The sequence below is a fragment of the Carassius auratus genome, chromosome 32 (genome assembly GCF_003368295.1).
Source record: "Carassius auratus strain Wakin chromosome 32, ASM336829v1, whole genome shotgun sequence".
NCBI lineage: Eukaryota > Metazoa > Chordata > Actinopteri > Cypriniformes > Cyprinidae > Carassius > Carassius auratus.
This window is the reverse complement of record NC_039274.1, coordinates 14,093,046-14,112,844: the sequence shown is the minus strand read 5'-3', so window position 1 is coordinate 14,112,844 and position 19,799 is coordinate 14,093,046. Positions and strand designations below refer to the sequence as shown.

The window sequence follows — 19,799 nt, the reverse complement described above, 5'->3', positions numbered from 1 at the left end:
TTGCTTATTGGCTAATCTTGACTAATTTTCTTTTAAACATCAGTTAAAACACATTTATATGTTGAAGGTCATAGGCCTCTCCATTAGATAAACCTGAAGACACCCAGGCTACGAAATTCAGCCAGGCTGTCCACGTTTGATCATATCATCTCTTTTCTTCTAAACTGACAGCAGCTTTATTAAACGCAGTGAGAAGTTGAACCTCACAGGGGTCACAGAAATAATCTCTCTCTTAAACAGACCTCTTGGAATGGCTTGGATGAGATATGGAGATAGAGGTAGATGATTAACTATTTCATACAAATTGACTTGAGATAAATGACTGGCGGTCATGTCTATCTCAAACTTGTCCGTTTAGCTATGTATGTTTAAATGGGGTTTTTCTGACCTACAGTAGCCTGTATATAGCCTCAAGATGAATTTAACCATTAGCTGTGGTCAGGGTGTACTATCTAAACACCAATAAATATTCCTTATAAGTTAATCTCAACTGACAGTACACAAATATATCTGTCCCTTGTTTTCTTGTCAGCTCTTCTGTGATGCTCATGAGCTAGGTGTATCAGGCGTGGGAGATATTGTTTACCTCAAATGTACAGGAAGCACCAGAGATTCTAAGTGAGCCATAAATCTGTTCTGTTAAAACATCTCCGTTTGAATCTCTGCTGCTTCCTGTACACTTGAGATGAGAAATATCTCCCACGCTCTCCATCTCCTCACAGGAAGTTCATGGAGCTGCTGAAGAGAATGGAGGAAAACTACCATCTCCTGTATCATGTTCATTAGATGACGTAAACATAATATACGTGGGACTTATTAAAAATAACAGTGCTTCTGTGTGTGTACATAAACACACACTAATGAATCCAACCACCTGTGAATCCAACCATCACTAAGACTATCACAAAATCTTAAAAAGAAGAAATTCAGAACCTCTGACCATTTTCATCTCTCATAGGACAAGTATGACCCACTCTATTTCTGTCTCTGGAATCTCTAATTCCTGTCCAAAAAATCCAGCATCGCATTCTGTATCCATGCCATTTGAAATAATTATAACAGTACGTTATGACATTTAAGAGTTTGATGATCTAAACAAACACAACATACACCATGTTATTTCCACTTAAATTTGAAAGGATTATAGCCTATTTCCCACAGTTATAAAGATCTGATATCGCAACATTGTTTAAGATCTGCACAGTACAACTTTATGAGTTACATTAAAGTGTTTACTTTTTTAGTAATTTTGTTATGTGCTTTCATCATTTTTATTCCTTTTTAGGTTTATGTTTTAAGTTTTTTAAGGTTTTTAAGTTTTCCTTTTTATTATTATTATTATTATATTTTATTTTAATGGTTTATTTTAATGGTACAGAAGGCCTTTGTTCACCCCCCGGAGTCGTGTGAGACACTTTTTTTAATGGATGCGCTTTCTATAAAACTTCTCATGACCGATGGAGTGCAACACCAACTGAGTTGCATCAAACAGCTTGAAAGATCAAAGACAATTTTTTTAATAACTGACTGGATTCATATGAAAGAAGAAAGCGATATACACCTAGGATGACTTCAAGGTGAGTAATTTATGGGCTAAATTTCATTTTTGGTTGAATTAATTGCTCTATTCATCAAGGCTTCACAGAACTTGCTCATCCCAGCCTTTGCCAACCTGATATCCCAGCCACAGAGTGTGACAGCCACAATCACACGATGCATTGTTCTCCAACCACAGCTTGCTTAACAACAATTACACTGACCAAACCCAGATGAGTGTTTGCAAATCATTTAGTAACCATTGTGCATTCAAGAAAAAAAAAAAAACTTCAGAATCACAATTCGTGACTTGGCCTTTAGCTTGCAAACTATAAATTCAACTCTCAGGGTAGTGAATGTAATATAAATCAGCCTTAACATAATTTTTAAAATGCTTTAAAATAACTAATACACATCCACATGATAAAGTAAATAAGTCTAAAAACAAGACTGCAGGCATGAGGGATAGACTGGGAATGTGATCTTAACATGACGCAAGCCAGCTTCAAACATGTATTACCGTGAGCACATGGACTGCCCACTATGCCATGGCTCTGGTCTATAACAAAAATTTGATGCACATGGCATGTGTTGGAACTGTCATACAAACCAGCCCAAGTATTTGAAGGCTCCAATCTTTAATAAAGTTTGCAGTCATCCCGCTCTTCAATGATCAAAGCTCCCTCACTATCTATGTGTAAATGCACCGGTTCATTAAACGAGTAAAGCTGTATCTGTTTACAGCTCGAGCCAAGTCCTTCCCAGCCGAGGCTGGCTCTCACTCTTGGCCTGTGCCTTTGAAAGATGAAGCCTGCCAAGATGCTTTAACGAACCGTAACGCGATTATGTAATCCACTGTCAGTGAGGAGCACTAGAACGATCTCCCATTTGTCTGGCGACCCTATGCACTCTGCATGCTCAAGGAAACAAGGCTCCGAGGTAACTGTCCTGAAGCATAGAGATTAACCATTTTTCTTAATCAGGACCAGTCCACGTTACTGGAACAGCAAATTTTGATTGTGCTGGAACAACAATCCTATTAGAGTTTCAGCATCATTAACAACTACTAAAATAAATACACCATCAGAAATGTGAATTCACTGGGACAGTAACCTAAAAATACATATGTACCCAGTAATAGGTGCATACTGGTAGTTTGTAATAGTATTATGTGCCCTTACCATGTACCTAAATAATGTACAAAGTTACCCCTATAAGGCTACTTCCCAAATGACAAGCTGCTGGGCTTTCTTCTTCAGTGCAATAAGCAAATCATAAGTTGATAGTGTAGAAGCCCTTTACGTCTCTGAAATCTGATTTGTGGATGGGGAAATTGCTCCAGAAGCAACAAGGATGCTGATTCAGGTATATGTGACCCCGAATTAAATCAATAATGGGCTGTAAAATCTTAACTTAAGGGTGAAGGATTTTATGTGACCGTACTGTTAACCAACCAGTTGGATACATTTATGAGTCATGTAAAATAATGGGAAAAAAAAACCCACTGTTGTGACTAACCTCATTAATTACACTCAATGAAAACATACATAGGCGTACACAAACACAAGTTAGCTTTTCTAAATTTCTAAAGGGAAGGGCGACAAACATCACACTTACTGGGGCGTCATGTTGAACTAACTTACCGAATTTCCTGTCCGCGAAAGCAACGGCGAGCGCGTGGACAGCCAGCAAAGCGAGGAGCAGCGCGCGCACAGAAGCCATCCTGCCCATCGAGCCCAAACAGCTCCCGTTAATTTGGCATAGCGCCTCTCACGTTTCAGGGGTGATGTGATTAGAGCGGAAGTAGGTCAGAGGTGAATGAGATGGAGGATAGTGAGATGAGTGATGCTCTCCTACCCTGGGTCCTGTACTCAACTCAAGAGGCGCGAGGCGCGTTCAGCACCACGGTCAGCGCCCCGCCTCAGCTACTGACGTCACTAGCTACATGCGCTTTCTCGAGGTGTGTTTTTTAAGATGTCTGCAGTCAGTTGTATTTAGTTTGAAGCGGTAGACCGCACTTTTCTTATCAGACAGAAGCGGTTGAGGAAGGGTTATCTCTGTTGCTCTCGAGAGCAGTCATTTTGCTCAAAGATTGTGCTCCCTAACGAAACAATGGTGTGATGTGCTTGACAATCAACGCACTACGATTATAAATCACATGCCACATGTGTGGGGAATAAATAAGTCAAAGGTATCAAACAATCTCCATTCATTCCCTCGAAAGAAGAAAACATTACTATTACATAACGAACTGATTGCGAAAACTAAATGGTTATGGGTAAAATTCACTTTTTTTTTTCTTTTTTTTTTACTTGAATAATTAAAAGATGGGACAGAGTTTTAAATAGGCATTATTTGGAATGTATTACTAGGGTTATGTGAAGAAAAGCAAACATCAAACAGGAGAAAAAGAGAAAAAGTCACAATCCATCCAAACATTTAGTTAAGTTCAATCATAGGCTCAGGTTTGAGCAAGTTTCTTCAAAATCAAAATTTTAATCTCGTGTTTTTTATATATATATATATTTCACACCATGATTATAGACTGTGACACTGTAAAGATCTCAGATTAGGAAAAAAATAAATAATAAATCGCATATACATATCTCAGAGTTTACAATGACTTTTCTGTACACTTCTATGGTTTATTAAGGAAAACTAGAAGTACAACACCTCAGACCAGTATTGGAAATGGATCTGAGGATAAAGCAGAAAAGGTAAATAGGAGGGACATGTTTCATCAATACAGGATATAGGAATAAAGGAATAAAGGATTTTGTGGGAATATGCATAAACTCTAAATTTTTAGCTTGCCAATTAAACTGTTTGGTTGTTGGAATGGATCTAGAATGTCATTCAGCATCCTGACAGTGGATTCATAGATGGTCCTAAGATTGAGAGAGAGAGAGAGAGCAAAACAACATTAACAGTTGTACAGCTATCATTTTATATAGAACTCCAACAGCTTTCACAATATATCATCTAAATATTTTACCTGTGTATATTGTCAGTTTTTTGTAATGATGTGGTAATGGCTCTGTATTTGTCTGCGTACAGACAAAGCAAATTCCTTCAACTCTACAATAAATGCATCGGCTGTAAGGAACAGAGCAGAAAGGTAAAAACAATCATGTACTCATAGGAATTTATCTTTGTCTCATTTTTCACTGTATATCTCTCTTTCTTCTCTAAGTCCAGCACCACTGGACTACCGTAGTTATATGCTTTAAGCTGTGTAAAATTAATTGGGGATGCAAATCTTTGAGAATGTGTTTAGAATATTTTTTATAAAGTTCTTACATTTTTACTATCAAGCATTCAGGTGTTGGAACAAAGTAAAGGCCTGTTCACACCGAGGATGACAACTACGAAGTTTTATGAATTGTTAAAATTCTGTCAGAACAGGGAAAGCCACGCCACAACTATAATGATAACAACACAGAGGAACAAATCATTGGAATCACTTTCAGATCTATTTTATTTTCCATTTAATGAATGATAATCAGAATTCTTTAAAGAGATTGAGCATTTAAAGTGGAGGATGACATATCCGTTGGTGCAGATGCTAATATAGTTCTACTCATCTTTACAGTTCTCTTTCCTGGTGTGAATGGGCCTTAACAGTAGCAAAATAATCTAGGATCCCATTGTTTGATGATGGTCATAATTTGTGTAACTGCAGCCCATTGTGTGATACCATCGATGCCCTCTGACTCAATGGAGGAGCTTATTTCAGACATAAAAAACCTAAATCATACCAGAAAATGAATCAGAAGTGCTCAATAGTATAAAAAAGGCTTTTAGTTCTAGCTGTTGTATAAAGTTTCCTGGTAACAGCAGGTGATCTGAGCATCACTATGAGTATGGTGTTCGAGAGAGGTGAAAGGTCATTAACTGCTCTGGAGTCAACACCTCTTCCACATGAGAGATCTGCATGAAGAAACATCAGATTGTTGCTTTTCGACATTTATTATTTCAAGCTTCAGTGTCTCAAATTGTTTCTTTTGTACATTAACTTATTTTTATACATGGTCTTAGATAACTTTTCCACACTGCTTATGGTTTCATTTTGTCTCAAGAACAAAATATATTCTTATTTATATCACTCAATCAAAAAAGACATCTGAGTAAAAAGAAATGCTTTGAGCTCAACAAATGTTTCAAATAAACAGACAAAGAAGCAATGCCACACAAACATCACACAACATAAAAAACTGAAGAAATTAACGGATTTACCTTCTACAGAGTGCGGCTGATATCAATAATAACTGCTGCACAGAGTGATGAGAAGTCTCCTCTGATGAACTCTGACCTCTCAGTTTAGTCTCCAAAAAGTCATACAGAGCTTCTTCAGAAGAGCAACAAAGCTAAAGACATATAAAGAAAGGCTTTTTTAAAAGAAAGAGTCAGAAAGAAATGTTGTCAGGTACAAATTTCAGTCAAATGTTAACAATACTAACTTAAGTTTAAATATGTACATGTGCACACAGGTTTGTTAAACACAATCAGAAGCATCTGGAAATGCAATGGAAGAGTATTTAAGGAAGGCCCTAATGTCTCTTTTTAAAGACCTCACCTCCTGACCCTCTTCCTTGTCTTTAGGTAGTCTATGCGCTATGATTTCCACAACTTTCTGGAAGATGTTGGTCAAAATGCAGATAGTGAGGGATGGTTGATATTCTTGTGTCTAAGCCTCATGGGAAAAGCAGCCCCTGTGCCAGCTCAGTAAGCAGATCGAGCACATGATGATGCACATATATGCTTTTTCTAAATGAACCCACATACACACACAACTGTATTAAAAGCACTACTCTATACAGTGCTGAGACCAGAAGACTAATTCACCTAGGGGTCCCCTTGAGATTTTCCTATGGGTTTAAATAATTGGGTTTTTCAATTTAGGAATAAAACAAAGTCTGTGGTAAATATAAATTGACAATACTTGGATGTTTTGCTGTACAATGTAAATTACACATAGCTACTACAAGTGCAAATTTGAAAGCAGTGAAGTTAATTTACTGCTTGATAACAATTTTTTACTGCAATGAATCACGATTAATCACTGTAATGCAGTACAAACTTCATAATCACGGGAAGAAGGAGGCAGGAACCGGCAGACATTCAAAATGAACTTTAATACCAAAATAAACACAAAACAGCGAGACGGATGACTGTCGCACACAATTAAAAACCAAACACAAAATAAAGCCCAGGCCTGGTCCTCTCTCGTCCTTCACGGCCGTCACTCCTCTTTTGTATCCTTCCAATCTCCTCTGTGGGACTTGAGACCGGTGATTGTCGCAGGTGTCACTAATTTCCAAATCACTCCACCGGCCTCGCTCTGTTCCCATGGCTCTCAGCCCCGCCCCACTCGTCACAATCTCATTGTTATGCACAAATAATTGTAGGAATTAATTAAATAATTTGTTAATGCGAGAAAGCATTAACTCGCACAGACCTAGTTAATGAAAAAAATATATATATTTTTTTATAATATTTACAATGGGTAACTTAACTACACAAGAACATCTAGGTTCAAGTGTGTGCAGTTCAATTTATTCTTACCACAGACCTTATTTTACACAAGAATTGAAAAACCAATGAAAAAAATCTCAGGCAAACCCATGTGAGTCCTCTGGGTTTTGGCATCACAGCTGCAGCACTCTATTGGAAACCTTTGTGGGAGGGTGGTCAAACATTGTATCTTGACTAAACACAACTCATACAATCACTGGGCCCTTGATCAGCATAAATACTTAATCCTCACGTGTTTGCAGGTACAGAGGCTACATGCTGCAGTAAATGGTCTCTGAAATCATTGTCTCCTACAGAAACCCGCAGCACATTCTTGCACACTGTTAAACAAATCTGACAATGATACAGAAAGGTAAAATAAATGATAAACATGCAACACATTTACATTACATTTACATTTAATCATTCTATGAGAACAATAGAAGCAGTCAGGTCAACAAGAAAACAACAACAGTATACAAGTGCCATGACAAGTCTCAGTTAGTCTAGTATAGAATGCATAGCCAGGTTTTTTTTTTTTTTTTTTTTTTTGTATTATTAAATGAAAAAGACAAGAAAAAGAAAAGTGCTGGTGTTAGTAGGTTAAGTGCAGGCGAAAAAGATGAGTCTTAAGATGTTTCTTGAAAATGAGTAAAGACTGTACGAATTGAGATTGGGAGGTCATTCCACCAGCTGGGCACAGTCCAGGAAAAGGTCCGTGAGAGTGATTTTGAATTTCTTTGGGATGGCACCACAAGGCGTTGTTCACTTGTAGAGCGCAAACTTCTGGAGGGCACATAGGATTTAACCAGTGAGTTTAGGTAAGTTGGTGCCGTGCCAGTGGTCGTCTTGTAGGCAAGCATCAGTACCTTGAATTTGATGCGAGCGGCTACTGGTAGCCAGTGTAACCTGATGAGGAGAGGAGTAACATGAGCTTTTTTTGGCTCATTGAAGACAACCCTCGCTGCTGCATTCTGGATCATTTGTAGAGGCTTGACAGTACATGCAGGAAGGCCCGCCAGGAGAGCATTACAATAGTCCAGTCTGGAGAGAACAAGAGCTTGGACAAGAAGTTGGGTTGCTTGCTCTAACAGGAAGGGTCGAATCTTCCTAATGTTGTATAAGGCAAACCTGCAGGCTGGGTCGTTGTAGCAATGTGGTCAGTGAAGCTTAATTGATGATCCATCACAACTCCTAGGTTTCTGGCTGTCCTCGAACGAGTTATGGTTGACGAGCCCAGCTGTATAGAGAAGTTGTGATGAAGCAATGGGTTCTGTCTTTGTAAGGTTAAGCTGAAGGTGATGGTCATTCATCCAGCTAGAAATGTCACTCAGACAGGCTGAAATGCGAGCAGCTACCGTCGGGTCATCTGGCTGGAATGAGATGTAGAGTTTGGTGTCATCAGCATAGCAGTGATAAGAAAAGCCATGCTTCTGAATGACAGATCCTAAAGATGTCATGTAGATGGAGAAGAGAAGTGGTCCAAGTACTGAGCCTTGAGGAACCCCAGTTACAAGGTGGTGTGACTTTGAAACATCACCCCTCCAAGACACACTGAAGGATCTGTCAGAGAGGTAGGACTTAACCCACAGGAGAGCAGTTTCAGAGATGCCCATCTTTCTGAGGGTGGACAGGAGAATCTGGTGATTAACAGTGTCAAAAGCAGCAGACAGGTCCAGTAAGAGGAGTACCGAGGATTTTGAAGCTGCTCTTGACACATAAGCTCAAAACTTATGTGTCTGCACAACTCATTGCGAAACTGGATTCGTTTTAGGATTAGGCCTCATGTATTGTCATCATTTTCAACAAGAAAAACACTTTTTAAAATATAAATGTTATATATAAAGCCTTCAAATGTTGGTTAACTAAAAGTTTGTTGGTAAAATTTTCTAAAAATGTTTTTGAAGTCTCTCATACTCCCCAAGGCTGAATTTATTTGATCAAAAATACAACAAAGGTAATATTGTGAAATATTATGACAATTCATGTCCAATGAAAACCATTTGCACAGTTCAGTATAGGACAGATGGAAGATGTCAATACTGTATAATAGGCATCAGATTTAGAGACCTACTTTAACCGCTGCAATGAATCGTCATGTCAATTCAGTGCTTGAGAATGTACAGGTAAAGTACTAACAAACAACTTATCTTCTTTAAAACTCTCTTCACATCTTAACATCATTTGAGTGAGTGTGTTCAATGAATGTTGGCTTCGTTTGGAGTGTGAAGGACTCAAAGAGTGAATGCAGTGGAGTTACTGCAGTACACTCACTTTGTGTTGAAGATGGATACTGAGCTGGCCATGGAGAATAAAAGCTCTCAGCGCTGTCTCTGTGAATTTCACTCTGACCTCTGCTCTGCTCGGGAAGGAAAACAACAGCGACTGCACACATAAGCAAAAGAATTTGACAACCTGCTGCTGTCTGTCATTAATGTTTATTCATACATTGAAGACTAACCAGTGTTATTTTAATGTTAAACAGATGATTCAGTTTCTGTGGTATTGCTGTACCTTAATATTACTGTTATGCCTACCTGAAAACTTCAAGTACAGTTCATTTTAGCTTGTCAGCACTATATCCTCCAACATCTGGACAAACCAGCGACTTATGCAAGGATCTTGTTTGTGGACTTCAGCTCCGCTTTCAATGCCATAATCCCAGACACCCTTCAGAACCAACTCACACAGCTCTCTGTGCCCACCTCCATCTGTGCCCACCTCAGTGGATCACCAGCTTTCTGACAGACAGGCAGCAATTAGTGAGGCTGGGAAAACTCACATCCAACACCTGCACCATCAGCCCCGGAGCTCCCCAGGGCTGTGTTCTCTCACCACTGCTCTTCTCCCTCTACACAAATGACTGTGTAACAATATAGAAACTTCATAATCACGGGAAGAAGGAGGTGGGAACCGGCAGACATTCAAAATGAAAGCTTTATTAACAAAATAAACAGAAAACAGCGAGACAGCCCCTAGCAGATGAATGTCACACACGCAAAAACAAAACTAAAACAAAATAAAACCCAGGCCTGGTCCTCTCTCGTCCTTCACTGTCGTTGCTCCTCTTTTGTATGCTTCCAATCTCCTCCGTGGGACTTGAGACCGGTGAGTGGAGCAGATGTCGCTCATTTTCCAAACACTCCACTGGCCTCGCTCCGTTCCCACAGCTCTCAACCCCACCCCACTCATCACAGACTGCAACTCTAAAGACCCTTCTGTCAAACTCCTAAAGTTTGCAGACAACACCACAGTCATCGCCCGCATCCAGGACAGAGATGAGTCTGCTCACAGATGAGAGGTTAAGCGGCTGGCTGTCTGTTGCAGTCACAACAACCTGGAGCTGAACACACTCAAAACTTTGGAGATGATTGTGGACTTCAGGAGAAACCCTCCTGCTCTCCCCCCACTCACCATCATGAACAGTCATTCAGGTTCCTGGGCACAACCATCTCTCAAGACCTGAAGTGTGAGGAATTACAAATGTATAAAATGTTAAATATAGGTTTCAATGTAATAGTATATAAACTAAAAAGTTATGTACATTGTGTTTTAAGATTTTGAGGTTAAGATGATGGCATTCAGAGATGATCAAGTCAAGCAGCCCATGTTTCTGAGACATTAACCTTTTGTCTTCATGTACTTCCTGACCATAGGGCAGGGTCCCAAGATAAAGGTGACTGCTAAGATCAAGGCACAGCTGTGCCTTTTGTTTCTATGGTAATGTGAAGGTATGGGTGAGACTGTCAGGCTGATTGGATTAGCATCTATGCATTTGGTGCCAGTGTCCGATTCCTGTACTGCATTTGCATTTTATTGTGTTGATTGTCTCCAACTCGACTGTATCTCCAAAGTACCTCCAAAGTAACACTGCTTTGGTTAGACTTTGATGATTGCAGCGATGCACAGCGAGTCCTCAAAAAAGACTAACTTCTGTATGAAAGATATCCCAACATCTCCTGGTCTTCGCTTCTGAGTTTCCAACAAGTGGGACATTCACATTGACTCCACTGTGAAAAAGGTCCTGCTGTGGAAGTACTTCCTTCATCAACTGAAAAAGTTCAAGTTGCCACATGCACAGAGGACACAGTTTTATTCGGCTATTATTGAGACAGTTCTGTGCTCTTCTATAAATATCTGGTTTGGGTCAGCTAGCAAATCAGACTTAAAGGGTTAGTTTAACGAAAAATGAAAATTATGTCATTAATAACTCACCCTCATGTCGTTCCAAACCTGTAAGACCTCTCCGTTCATCTTCGGAACACAGTTTAAGATATTTTAGATTTAGTCCGAGAGCTCTCAGTCCCTCCATTGAAGCTGTGTGTATGGTATACTGTCCATGTCCAGAAAGGTAAGAAAAACATCATCAAAGTAGTCCATGTGACATCAGAGGGTCAGTTAGAATTTGTTGAGGCATCGAAAATTTATTTTGGTCCAAAAATAGCAAAAACTAAAACTTTATTCAGCATTGTCTTCTCTTTCTTGTCTGTTGTGAGAGAGTTCAAAACAGCAGTTTGTGATATCCGGTTCGTGAACGAATCACTCAATTTAACAGGATCTTTTTGAACCAGTTCACCAAATCAAACTGAATTGTTTAAAACGGTTCACGTCTCCAATAAGCATTGATCCACAAATTACTTAAGCTGTTAACTTTTTTAATGTGGCTGACACTCACTCTGACTTCAAACAAACCAATATCCCAGAGTAATTAATTTACTCAAACAATACACTGACTGAACTATTGTGAAGAGAGAACTGAAGATGAACAGCGAGCCGAGCCACATAATGAACGAACGATTGACTCGGACAGTATGCAGAAAATTACGTCAGTATATCATCATAAACAGCGTTTTTAGCGTGAACGTAAACAGATGAGAAAGAAAACCCATGTACAGTGTTCACTGATCTTGACTGAATATATTTAATAACTTTAATGAATCTATATTTTATTTGTTAAAAGAAAACTATTCCGTGTTTTTAACATTTTCTACAGTTACGTAGGCTACCTGAAATTTTTTCAGTTTTTATTGATGCTATTAATTGATTTGTAGGTTCCAATTTTATTACTGACTGTTTACTTGTCTTTAACCCTTTAATAATTCACATATATATTAATCTAGTTGTTTTTACTGTGGTCTTATTTTAAGTGTTCTGTACGCTGCTTTTGCTTTTGCTGATTTTTGCTCATGTTATTCAGCTGTAACAGTATGCTTTGTAAAAAGACAGAATAAATTTAACAACTAATTTTTTTTATATTGGATTCTAAGAATCAGAATTGATATGCAGAAACAGAATCAATAAAATTCAAACATTACACAACCCAAATCACCAACATTACAAACTGTAAAACGCAAATAACACTGATTGAAGAAACATTTAGTTTAGATGATTATATTTAAAAAAAATATGCCTAAAAATACCCTCAAATAATAATTATATTAATAAAAAAACATAAAAGTCACCTAAAGGGGGAATTCTCCCCAATTTTTCAAAATGAAATTCAGGCCCTGATAAAAGCAGAAAATTTGAACATAATATCTGAAGACCTAAATACAACTCCCCTTTAACAAAACAATTATATAATCTCATCAAACCCTTTGATTAATATAATAAGGCCAGAAACATCATGTAATTTAGCTAAACAGCCTTGTCCAGCAGTATCTTCAAAGCAAGACATGTGAAAACCTGCAATTACCATGTTGATTATAATGAAAGTAATAACACAAAAAGAGTAAATGTTCACCAATTTTTTGTAATAGTCATCATCAAACCTCTGTACATTCCATTTGTTGAGGGCTCTATGGAGCGGTCTGATCTGATCCAGCGGCAGTATGAACAGACAGTCTCGTGTTTTAGGGTGAAGGAGCAAATAATCCAGATAATTTAGGTCCAGATATGGTTTTGACTCTTCCAGCCCATCAAAATGCACTTTGCAAATTGTATCTTCATCACCTTGCTGTGTGATGTGAGTGAGTGTGAGTAATCATTGAGAATATGAAAATACCATAAAAACCTAATGACCCCCAACATGGACACTTTATTTACCGCTCTCACAGGTGCAGCCTCCACAAGCCAGTCCTCTATCAGCTCCATAATATGGCTGATCTGCCCCCAGCTACAGAGACACTCCACCGACTGACTGTATGATGTCACAGCGGTGCCTGCTTTCAAACTCCTCAAGTGAGACATCACTTTATTCCTGCAGAGAGGAAAACACAGTCATGCAATACACAGACTGCCCTACAGATTGCTCTAAAGCCTTGAAAACACACTCAATCCCACCAGCATTAAAGGATGCCTATTAGATCAAATGGGAATCAAAATTGGCATTTCACTTTTGAGCCAACCTGCTGTTCTGGAGAGATGGCTGAGACACCACGCGGTTTCAATCAGCAGGAAATATGATTTTGAAATGCTATTTTCTTCATTGAACTGTCCTTTACAGGAAAAGCTCCATGAAAAATTACAATTCAGATTAATCTTATGTCAAGTTTTTTTTTTTTTTTTTTTAGCTGCATTATCGTTTTAAATGGGGCATTTAAAAATATGAGCTGCACTGAGGGGTATTTGAGGGTGAGAGTCCTGCTAACATCAGAGCTGGAACAGCAGAGATAGGAAGTAGAGAGGCTAGAAGAATGAGAGGGGCTTTACACCCTTCCTCTTGCGCACACATATATACACAAAACTGCGTCATGTTAGAACCATATTTCACCAGCTTTAAAGATGTGATTACAGTGTTCAGTTTTGCTCTTTAAAATTGTCCTTTGGTTCCCTGTGTGATTGTGCCTCTTACATGAAAGATTTTAAGATACCGGGGCAGAATAGATGAGAACTTTGACGTGGTGTAAATGAAGGCCTCTTGGTTAGTCTTGAGAGATTTCTGAACCCTCTCCCATAGAATGACAAGGATCTCCAGCAGGCTGGCCATGGAACCAGTGTCCTGCACTGAGAGAACATCCTCCAACATCTAGTGCCATTGACAAACATAAACAATATTATTATTTATAGCTGTTTGAAGTTCCCCATCGTTGCGCGGCAGTTTGTAGGACATTGTGGAAGACATTTAAGAGATTCAGTTTTTAAAGAAAATATGACTACGTACACAAACCATTTGAAAGTTTGTTATTTTTTAAAAGGAAGTAATTTAGGGCATACTTGTAATAAAATAAATCTAAAATACACATACTTGTGATACTTGTGATTCTGAATAAATAAAGCAGTATTGATGTTATAAAATCAAAAACATGACACCTGTAATTTAAATAAATCATTTAATTCATACAGACTTAATTAATAAGTAATATATTTTGTTTCTAATGGATTATAAAAACTTAAATACAAGAATCTCTAAAATATGATTTTTTTCAGTTCTTCTTTAGACCATTAATAATAAATCCACAAATAAAAAAGGTTCCCTTTCAGTCGGTCACTCTCGACGCTACGTCGGTGACCGACACAAAACGGGATATCGCTTCAATAGACCAATCTACTTCAACTAAACTAAACAAAACAATGCACATTGGCATGCAATTATTGCATCCAGCTGCCGCTGATCACAGCGTGAGTATAAGAAGGCAGCAGGTGCAATGCATACCAGCTTTTCCCTTTGAAGCCGAGCGACAGTATTGTTCTGCTTACCTCAACTGTGTCTACGGTAAACTGCGAGTTCAGCACGCTCTGGGAAGCTTCCTGTGATGGCGAGATGGCGGCGGTCGTTCCAGTGTCGAGTGGGTTGCACTGCCCCCTGTCGTGTTCCAAGCGGACATCTCCCCTGTGTGCCTCAGCACTAAAAGAGCATTTCCTAAGAGGAATTTCCTCTAAAAGAGTTTCACGGGTGCTTCTTTATAAAGATGACGGACCATCCTTTAAGGATGCCATTTCACCTGTGCGTTTCTATATGTGGTCGTTACCTGGCACCGGGTGATGGTCAAGATCGCTGCCTCACGTGTCTGGTTGTCAAGCACGCTGAGGTGGCTTTCGTGGATGTGTCATGTTCTCCGCTACCTTCAGGGCTACCTTTTCTTTTCCGCTCCTCGCCGCATCTGCAGCAGTCTCCAAGTGGTGCCATAGAGCAGGCTGCCCCTCCCGTCCTGGCCCCTGTCAAACCTGGCGGTGAGCGAAAGAGCAAGAGGCCCCAGGACGGGTGACCCAGAGAGAGGTAGCTGCTTTCTGAGGGGTGGTGAAGGCACCTCTCCTTCCCCTGGAGGAAGGCCAGGTAGAGAATCCGGAAATCTCGACGAGAGAGCAGTTTTCTTCCTCTATGGGTCCAAGGAGGGCATGGAGAGTTGCGGACGGCCAAGCACCGGACTTCACTCATCCTCCTCCTTCGCCAGATGGCAGCAGCGGCAGTTTGAGAGCATCAACAAAGGCCCTACTCATGCACCCTCTGCCAACCCGTGGAACCAGGGGAGCCCTGCACCCCACACTCGCACCACACTCCAGCCTGCTCACAAGCCAAGTCGGGTCCCTGTGTTCCATCTCACTGCCCCACTGCGAGTACGGTTCCACTGGTACATTTTTTATTTTTTTTTATCTGTTGTACAAGCACAGGGGTTTGGTGCTTCGGCACCTGAGCCTGTTGGGCCTTCAGATCAAGTGGGAAAAGAGTAAACTCTCGCAGAGGCAGAGGATCTCTTTTCTGGGTATGTAGTTGGGTTCGGTCTAACAAACAGCATGCCTCACACAGGAACGTGTGCGGCCGGTGCTAGCCTGCTTGAATACGTTCAAGGGCAGGACAGCGGTCCCACTGAAACTTTTTCAGAGGCTTCTGGGGCATATGGCGGCCGCAACGGCACTTACACCGCTCGGCCTGCTACATATGAGACTGCTCTAGGACTAGCTTTATAGCCAAGTCCCGAGGTGAGCGTGGAAGCGCGGCACTCGCCGGGTCCAAGTTACACCGGCCTGCTGCCAAACCCTCACCCCGTGGTCAGATTATGCGTTTCTCTGGGCAGGGGTGCCCCTAGAGCAGATCTCAAGGCATGCTGTGGTTTACACGGATGCCTCCACCACAGGATGGGGGACCACGTACAATGGGCATGCAGTCTCAGGGGTTTGGACAGGCCCGCAGCTGCAGTGGCACTTCAATTGCCTAGAGTTGTTAGCAATGCAACTTGCCTTGAACCGTCTCAAAGGTCACTTACAAGGCAAGCATGTGCTGGTCTGAACGGACAACACATTGACTGTTGCATACATCAACCGAAAAGGTGGTCTTTGCTCCCATCGCATTTTACAATTCGCCCGCCACCTCCTCCTTTGGAGTCGGAAGGTTCTGAGGTCACTTCGTGCCGTTTATATTCCAGACCTGCTCAACTGTACAGCAGATGAGCTGTCTTAAGCAATGCTCCTGGGAGCATGGCGACTCCATCCCCTGACGATCCAGCTGATTTGGAGACGGTTCGGAGCCACTCAGGTAGACCTGTTTGCTTCTCCAGAGACCTCTCACTGACAGTTGTTCTACTCCCTGACCGAGGGAACTCTAGGCATGGATGCACTGGCACACAGCTGGCCGCGGGGCCTACGCAAGTATGCGTTTCCCCCAGTGAGCCTTCTCGCACAAACACTATGCAAAGTTCAGGTGGACGAGGAGCAAGTCTTGGTATTGGCGCCTTATTGGCCCACTTGGACCTGGTTCTCCAAGCTAGTTTCTCCGAGCTAGTTCTCCGAGCGACAGCCCCTCCTTGGCCGATTCCTCTGAGGAAGGATCTACTGACTCAGAGACGGGGCACCGTTTGGCACCCGCATCCAGACCTTTGCAAACTCCATGTCCGGTCCCTGGACGGGATGTGGAGGTTCTAGGTGACCTACCCCAAGAGGTAGTGAACACCATCACTTCGGCAAGAACACCGTCTACGAGACACGCTTACACTTTGAAGTGGAAACTGTTCGTCGAGTGGTGTTCTTCTCTCCGAGAAGACCCGAAGATGCCTGATTGCGGTCGTGCTTTCCTTTCTGCAGCAAGGACTGGAGTGAAGGCTGTCTCCCTCCACCCTCAAAGTCCAGGTTTCTGCTATTGCTGCGTACCATGACCCCATGAATGGGAAGTCTTTGGGTAAGCATGACCTCATTGTCAGGTTTCCGTAGAGGGGCCAGGAGGTTAAATCCTTCCCGGCCCCCGTCTATACCCTGGGACCTGACTCTAGTGCTTAAATCGCTACAGCAGGGCGCATTTGAGCCTTTGCATTTAGTGGATCTGAAGTTTCTTTCATTGAAAACTCTGTTCCTGCTCGTACTGGCCTCCATCAAAAGGGTAGTGGACCTACATGCATTTTCGGTCGACGATTCATGCCTAGAGTATGGGCCGGCTGACTCCCAGGTAATTCTGAGGCCCCGGCCTGGCTACGTGCCCAAGGTTCCCACTACACCCTTCAAAGACCAAGTGGTGAACCTGCAAGCGCTGCCCCTGGAGGAGGCAGACCCAGGCCTGGCTTTGCTCTTCATGATGAATCCGTGAGAACCATGGAAAGCTGGGTTCCATATTGAGACCTAAGCAGTACTTGTATGTGTATAGTCCATGGTATAGCATTAGAGCCTGTGTTTCCCCGGCAGACTTCTGCCTTTCCAAGAGAGTTTTAATCACCTCAAATTTCTCCATATACACATCTAAACTGATGCTATATGTGTATTTGCTCCTGAGACCTAGGTTAGATTGCTTTAGATACCTTTTATTAAATATGAAAAATTTCTCAGCAGTGCCACAAATTGATCACCTCCATGCCATGCCAATTGGTGGGTTTTTGTTAAATGTGAGACAAAATCATCAGAATTAAAAGAACCTAATACTTAAACTACTTCAGTCTATGTGCACCAAAAGTATGTATTTAATACACAATTTTCACAATTTGAGTTGAATTACTGAAATAAATGAACTTTTCCATCACATTCTAATTTATTGAGATGCACCTGTATATATTGAGTGTAGCTTGTATTTGGTTTCATATTTCTACAAGTGGTCTGACTCCTCTTCGTACTGTCTCTTACCATAAACAAAGTTACATAGCAAAGCATTATAAAACAAGAGGTCAGGAGTGTTTGAATTACTTTGGGAAAAACTGTAGCTGATTCTTAATAGTTTCATGAATCATCTGAATGAAGTTGTCGTTCCAGGCAAGGAAGGTAAGGAACCGTTTCCCCTGAAAAATAAGCAATAAACAAAATTATATAAAAATGATCTACAGTGGAAAATAATGTCTCAGATGTATGAGCCCACAAACACATATACCCAAACCTCTTCTTGTTTAATATGAGAGACCTTGAAGAAACACTGGAGGAGAGGATCAATGACCTGCTGCCCTCTCTCAGGTGCAGGTCCAGGTCTACAGCAAGAAGCACCTCTCGTAGAGTACATAACCTTCTGAGCTCACTGACCTGGGAATATACCCAGAAAGCATGAACACTTTTCATCCACAATATAGAATATCAAATGATCTGCCTGTTTATTATATATAATGGATATAAAGTTGTTCTAGTACCAGTTCCTCAAGGGTAACAGTGTTCTCCAAACATTCAAGGAAAGCAGTCCATCCAAACTCCTCCTTCCCTTTTAGATCCCATCTCCATCAGCATTCAAACAGCCAATGAATAACCTACTAGGAGTGTGTGTGACAGTGGCAAAGCACTCTCTATACCTGGAGTAAAAGACAACAATGGAGGAAATACTCTCCAACCCTATTAAAGAAAAAAAAATGAATTTTTAAGAGTCCAGTGGTGATGTAAAAAACATTATTACTGTATTCATCAAGGATGCATTATATAAACATTAATGTAACAAATACTTCTATTTCAAATAAATCCTGTTATTTGGCTTTCTATTCATCAAAGAAGTTTCACATTTCCACAAAAATACTTCTCTTTCTCTTCTGCTTATCCGGGGCCGGGTCACGGGGGCAGCAGTCTAAGCAGAGGCACCCAGACTTCCCTCTCCCTAGACACTTCCTCCAGCTCTTCCGGGGGGATACTGAGGCGTTCCCAGGCCAACTGAGAGACATAGTCCCTCCAGCGTCCTTGGTCTTCCCCGGGGCCTCCTCCCGGTGGGACTCGCCCAGAACACCTCCCCAGGAAGGTGTGCGGGAGCAATCCAGAACAGATGCCCGAGCCACCTCAGCTGGCCCCTCTCAATGTGGCTCCTCTTAGGTTAAAGGGCTAATGCATTGTGTATAGTGCAGCGGTCAAAGCAGGGGCCTGACAACCTGATCTCTGAACACGGAAACTGAACTTAGGGACATGGAATATCACAAAGATAATAAGCAGCAATATTAAGCATGGTTTCAACATGGATAATAATAATTATAATCATTTCTTGAGCAGCAAATCAGCACATTAGAATGATTTCTGAAAGATCACATAACACTGAAGGCTGGAGCAATGGCTGCTGAAAAATCTGTTTTGCCAGCACAGGAATAAAAGCACAATAAAATATATGAAAGCAAAACAGTTCATTTAAATTGAAATATTATTTCACATTACTGCATTTTTTTTAAGAGTTAAATTACAAGTACTTCCTGTTTAGCATTTGGCACATTCGAGAAGATAAGTGTAAGTGTCATTTTCCTGCAAAATGTCTACAGAGACTGTAGAGGCAATTGTATCACCCTCTATACCCGCCATTGTCTGTATCTGAAAGGAAACCAGAAAAAAACTACCCAACATTTTGACACGTTATCAAAAGGATCTTGGCTCTCTGTCTCTCTTGCTTTTCTATTGTTCTATGGTTGTTCGAACAGATAAAACATTGTATCCATGTATGCATA

General features: G+C 40.9%; 1 protein-coding gene and 1 pseudogene across 1 annotated transcript in view; both read right to left on the bottom strand.

The window, feature by feature from the left end:
• LOC113051661 (receptor-type tyrosine-protein phosphatase N2-like) overlaps nucleotides 1–3,463 on the bottom strand; it is a 171,054-nt gene extending 167,591 nt beyond the window's left edge. The window contains exon 1 of the mRNA XM_026215585.1: nucleotides 3,180–3,463. Within this exon, the coding sequence (XP_026071370.1) occupies nucleotides 3,180–3,267 (88 nt within the window). The 5' untranslated portion in view covers nucleotides 3,268–3,463. The remainder of the gene's footprint in view (nucleotides 1–3,179) is intronic.
• An 870-nt stretch (nucleotides 3,464–4,333) lies between these two features.
• On the bottom strand, nucleotides 4,334–19,698 carry LOC113052385 (condensin-2 complex subunit G2-like; annotated as a pseudogene).
• Nucleotides 19,699–19,799: the final 101 nt, after the last annotated feature.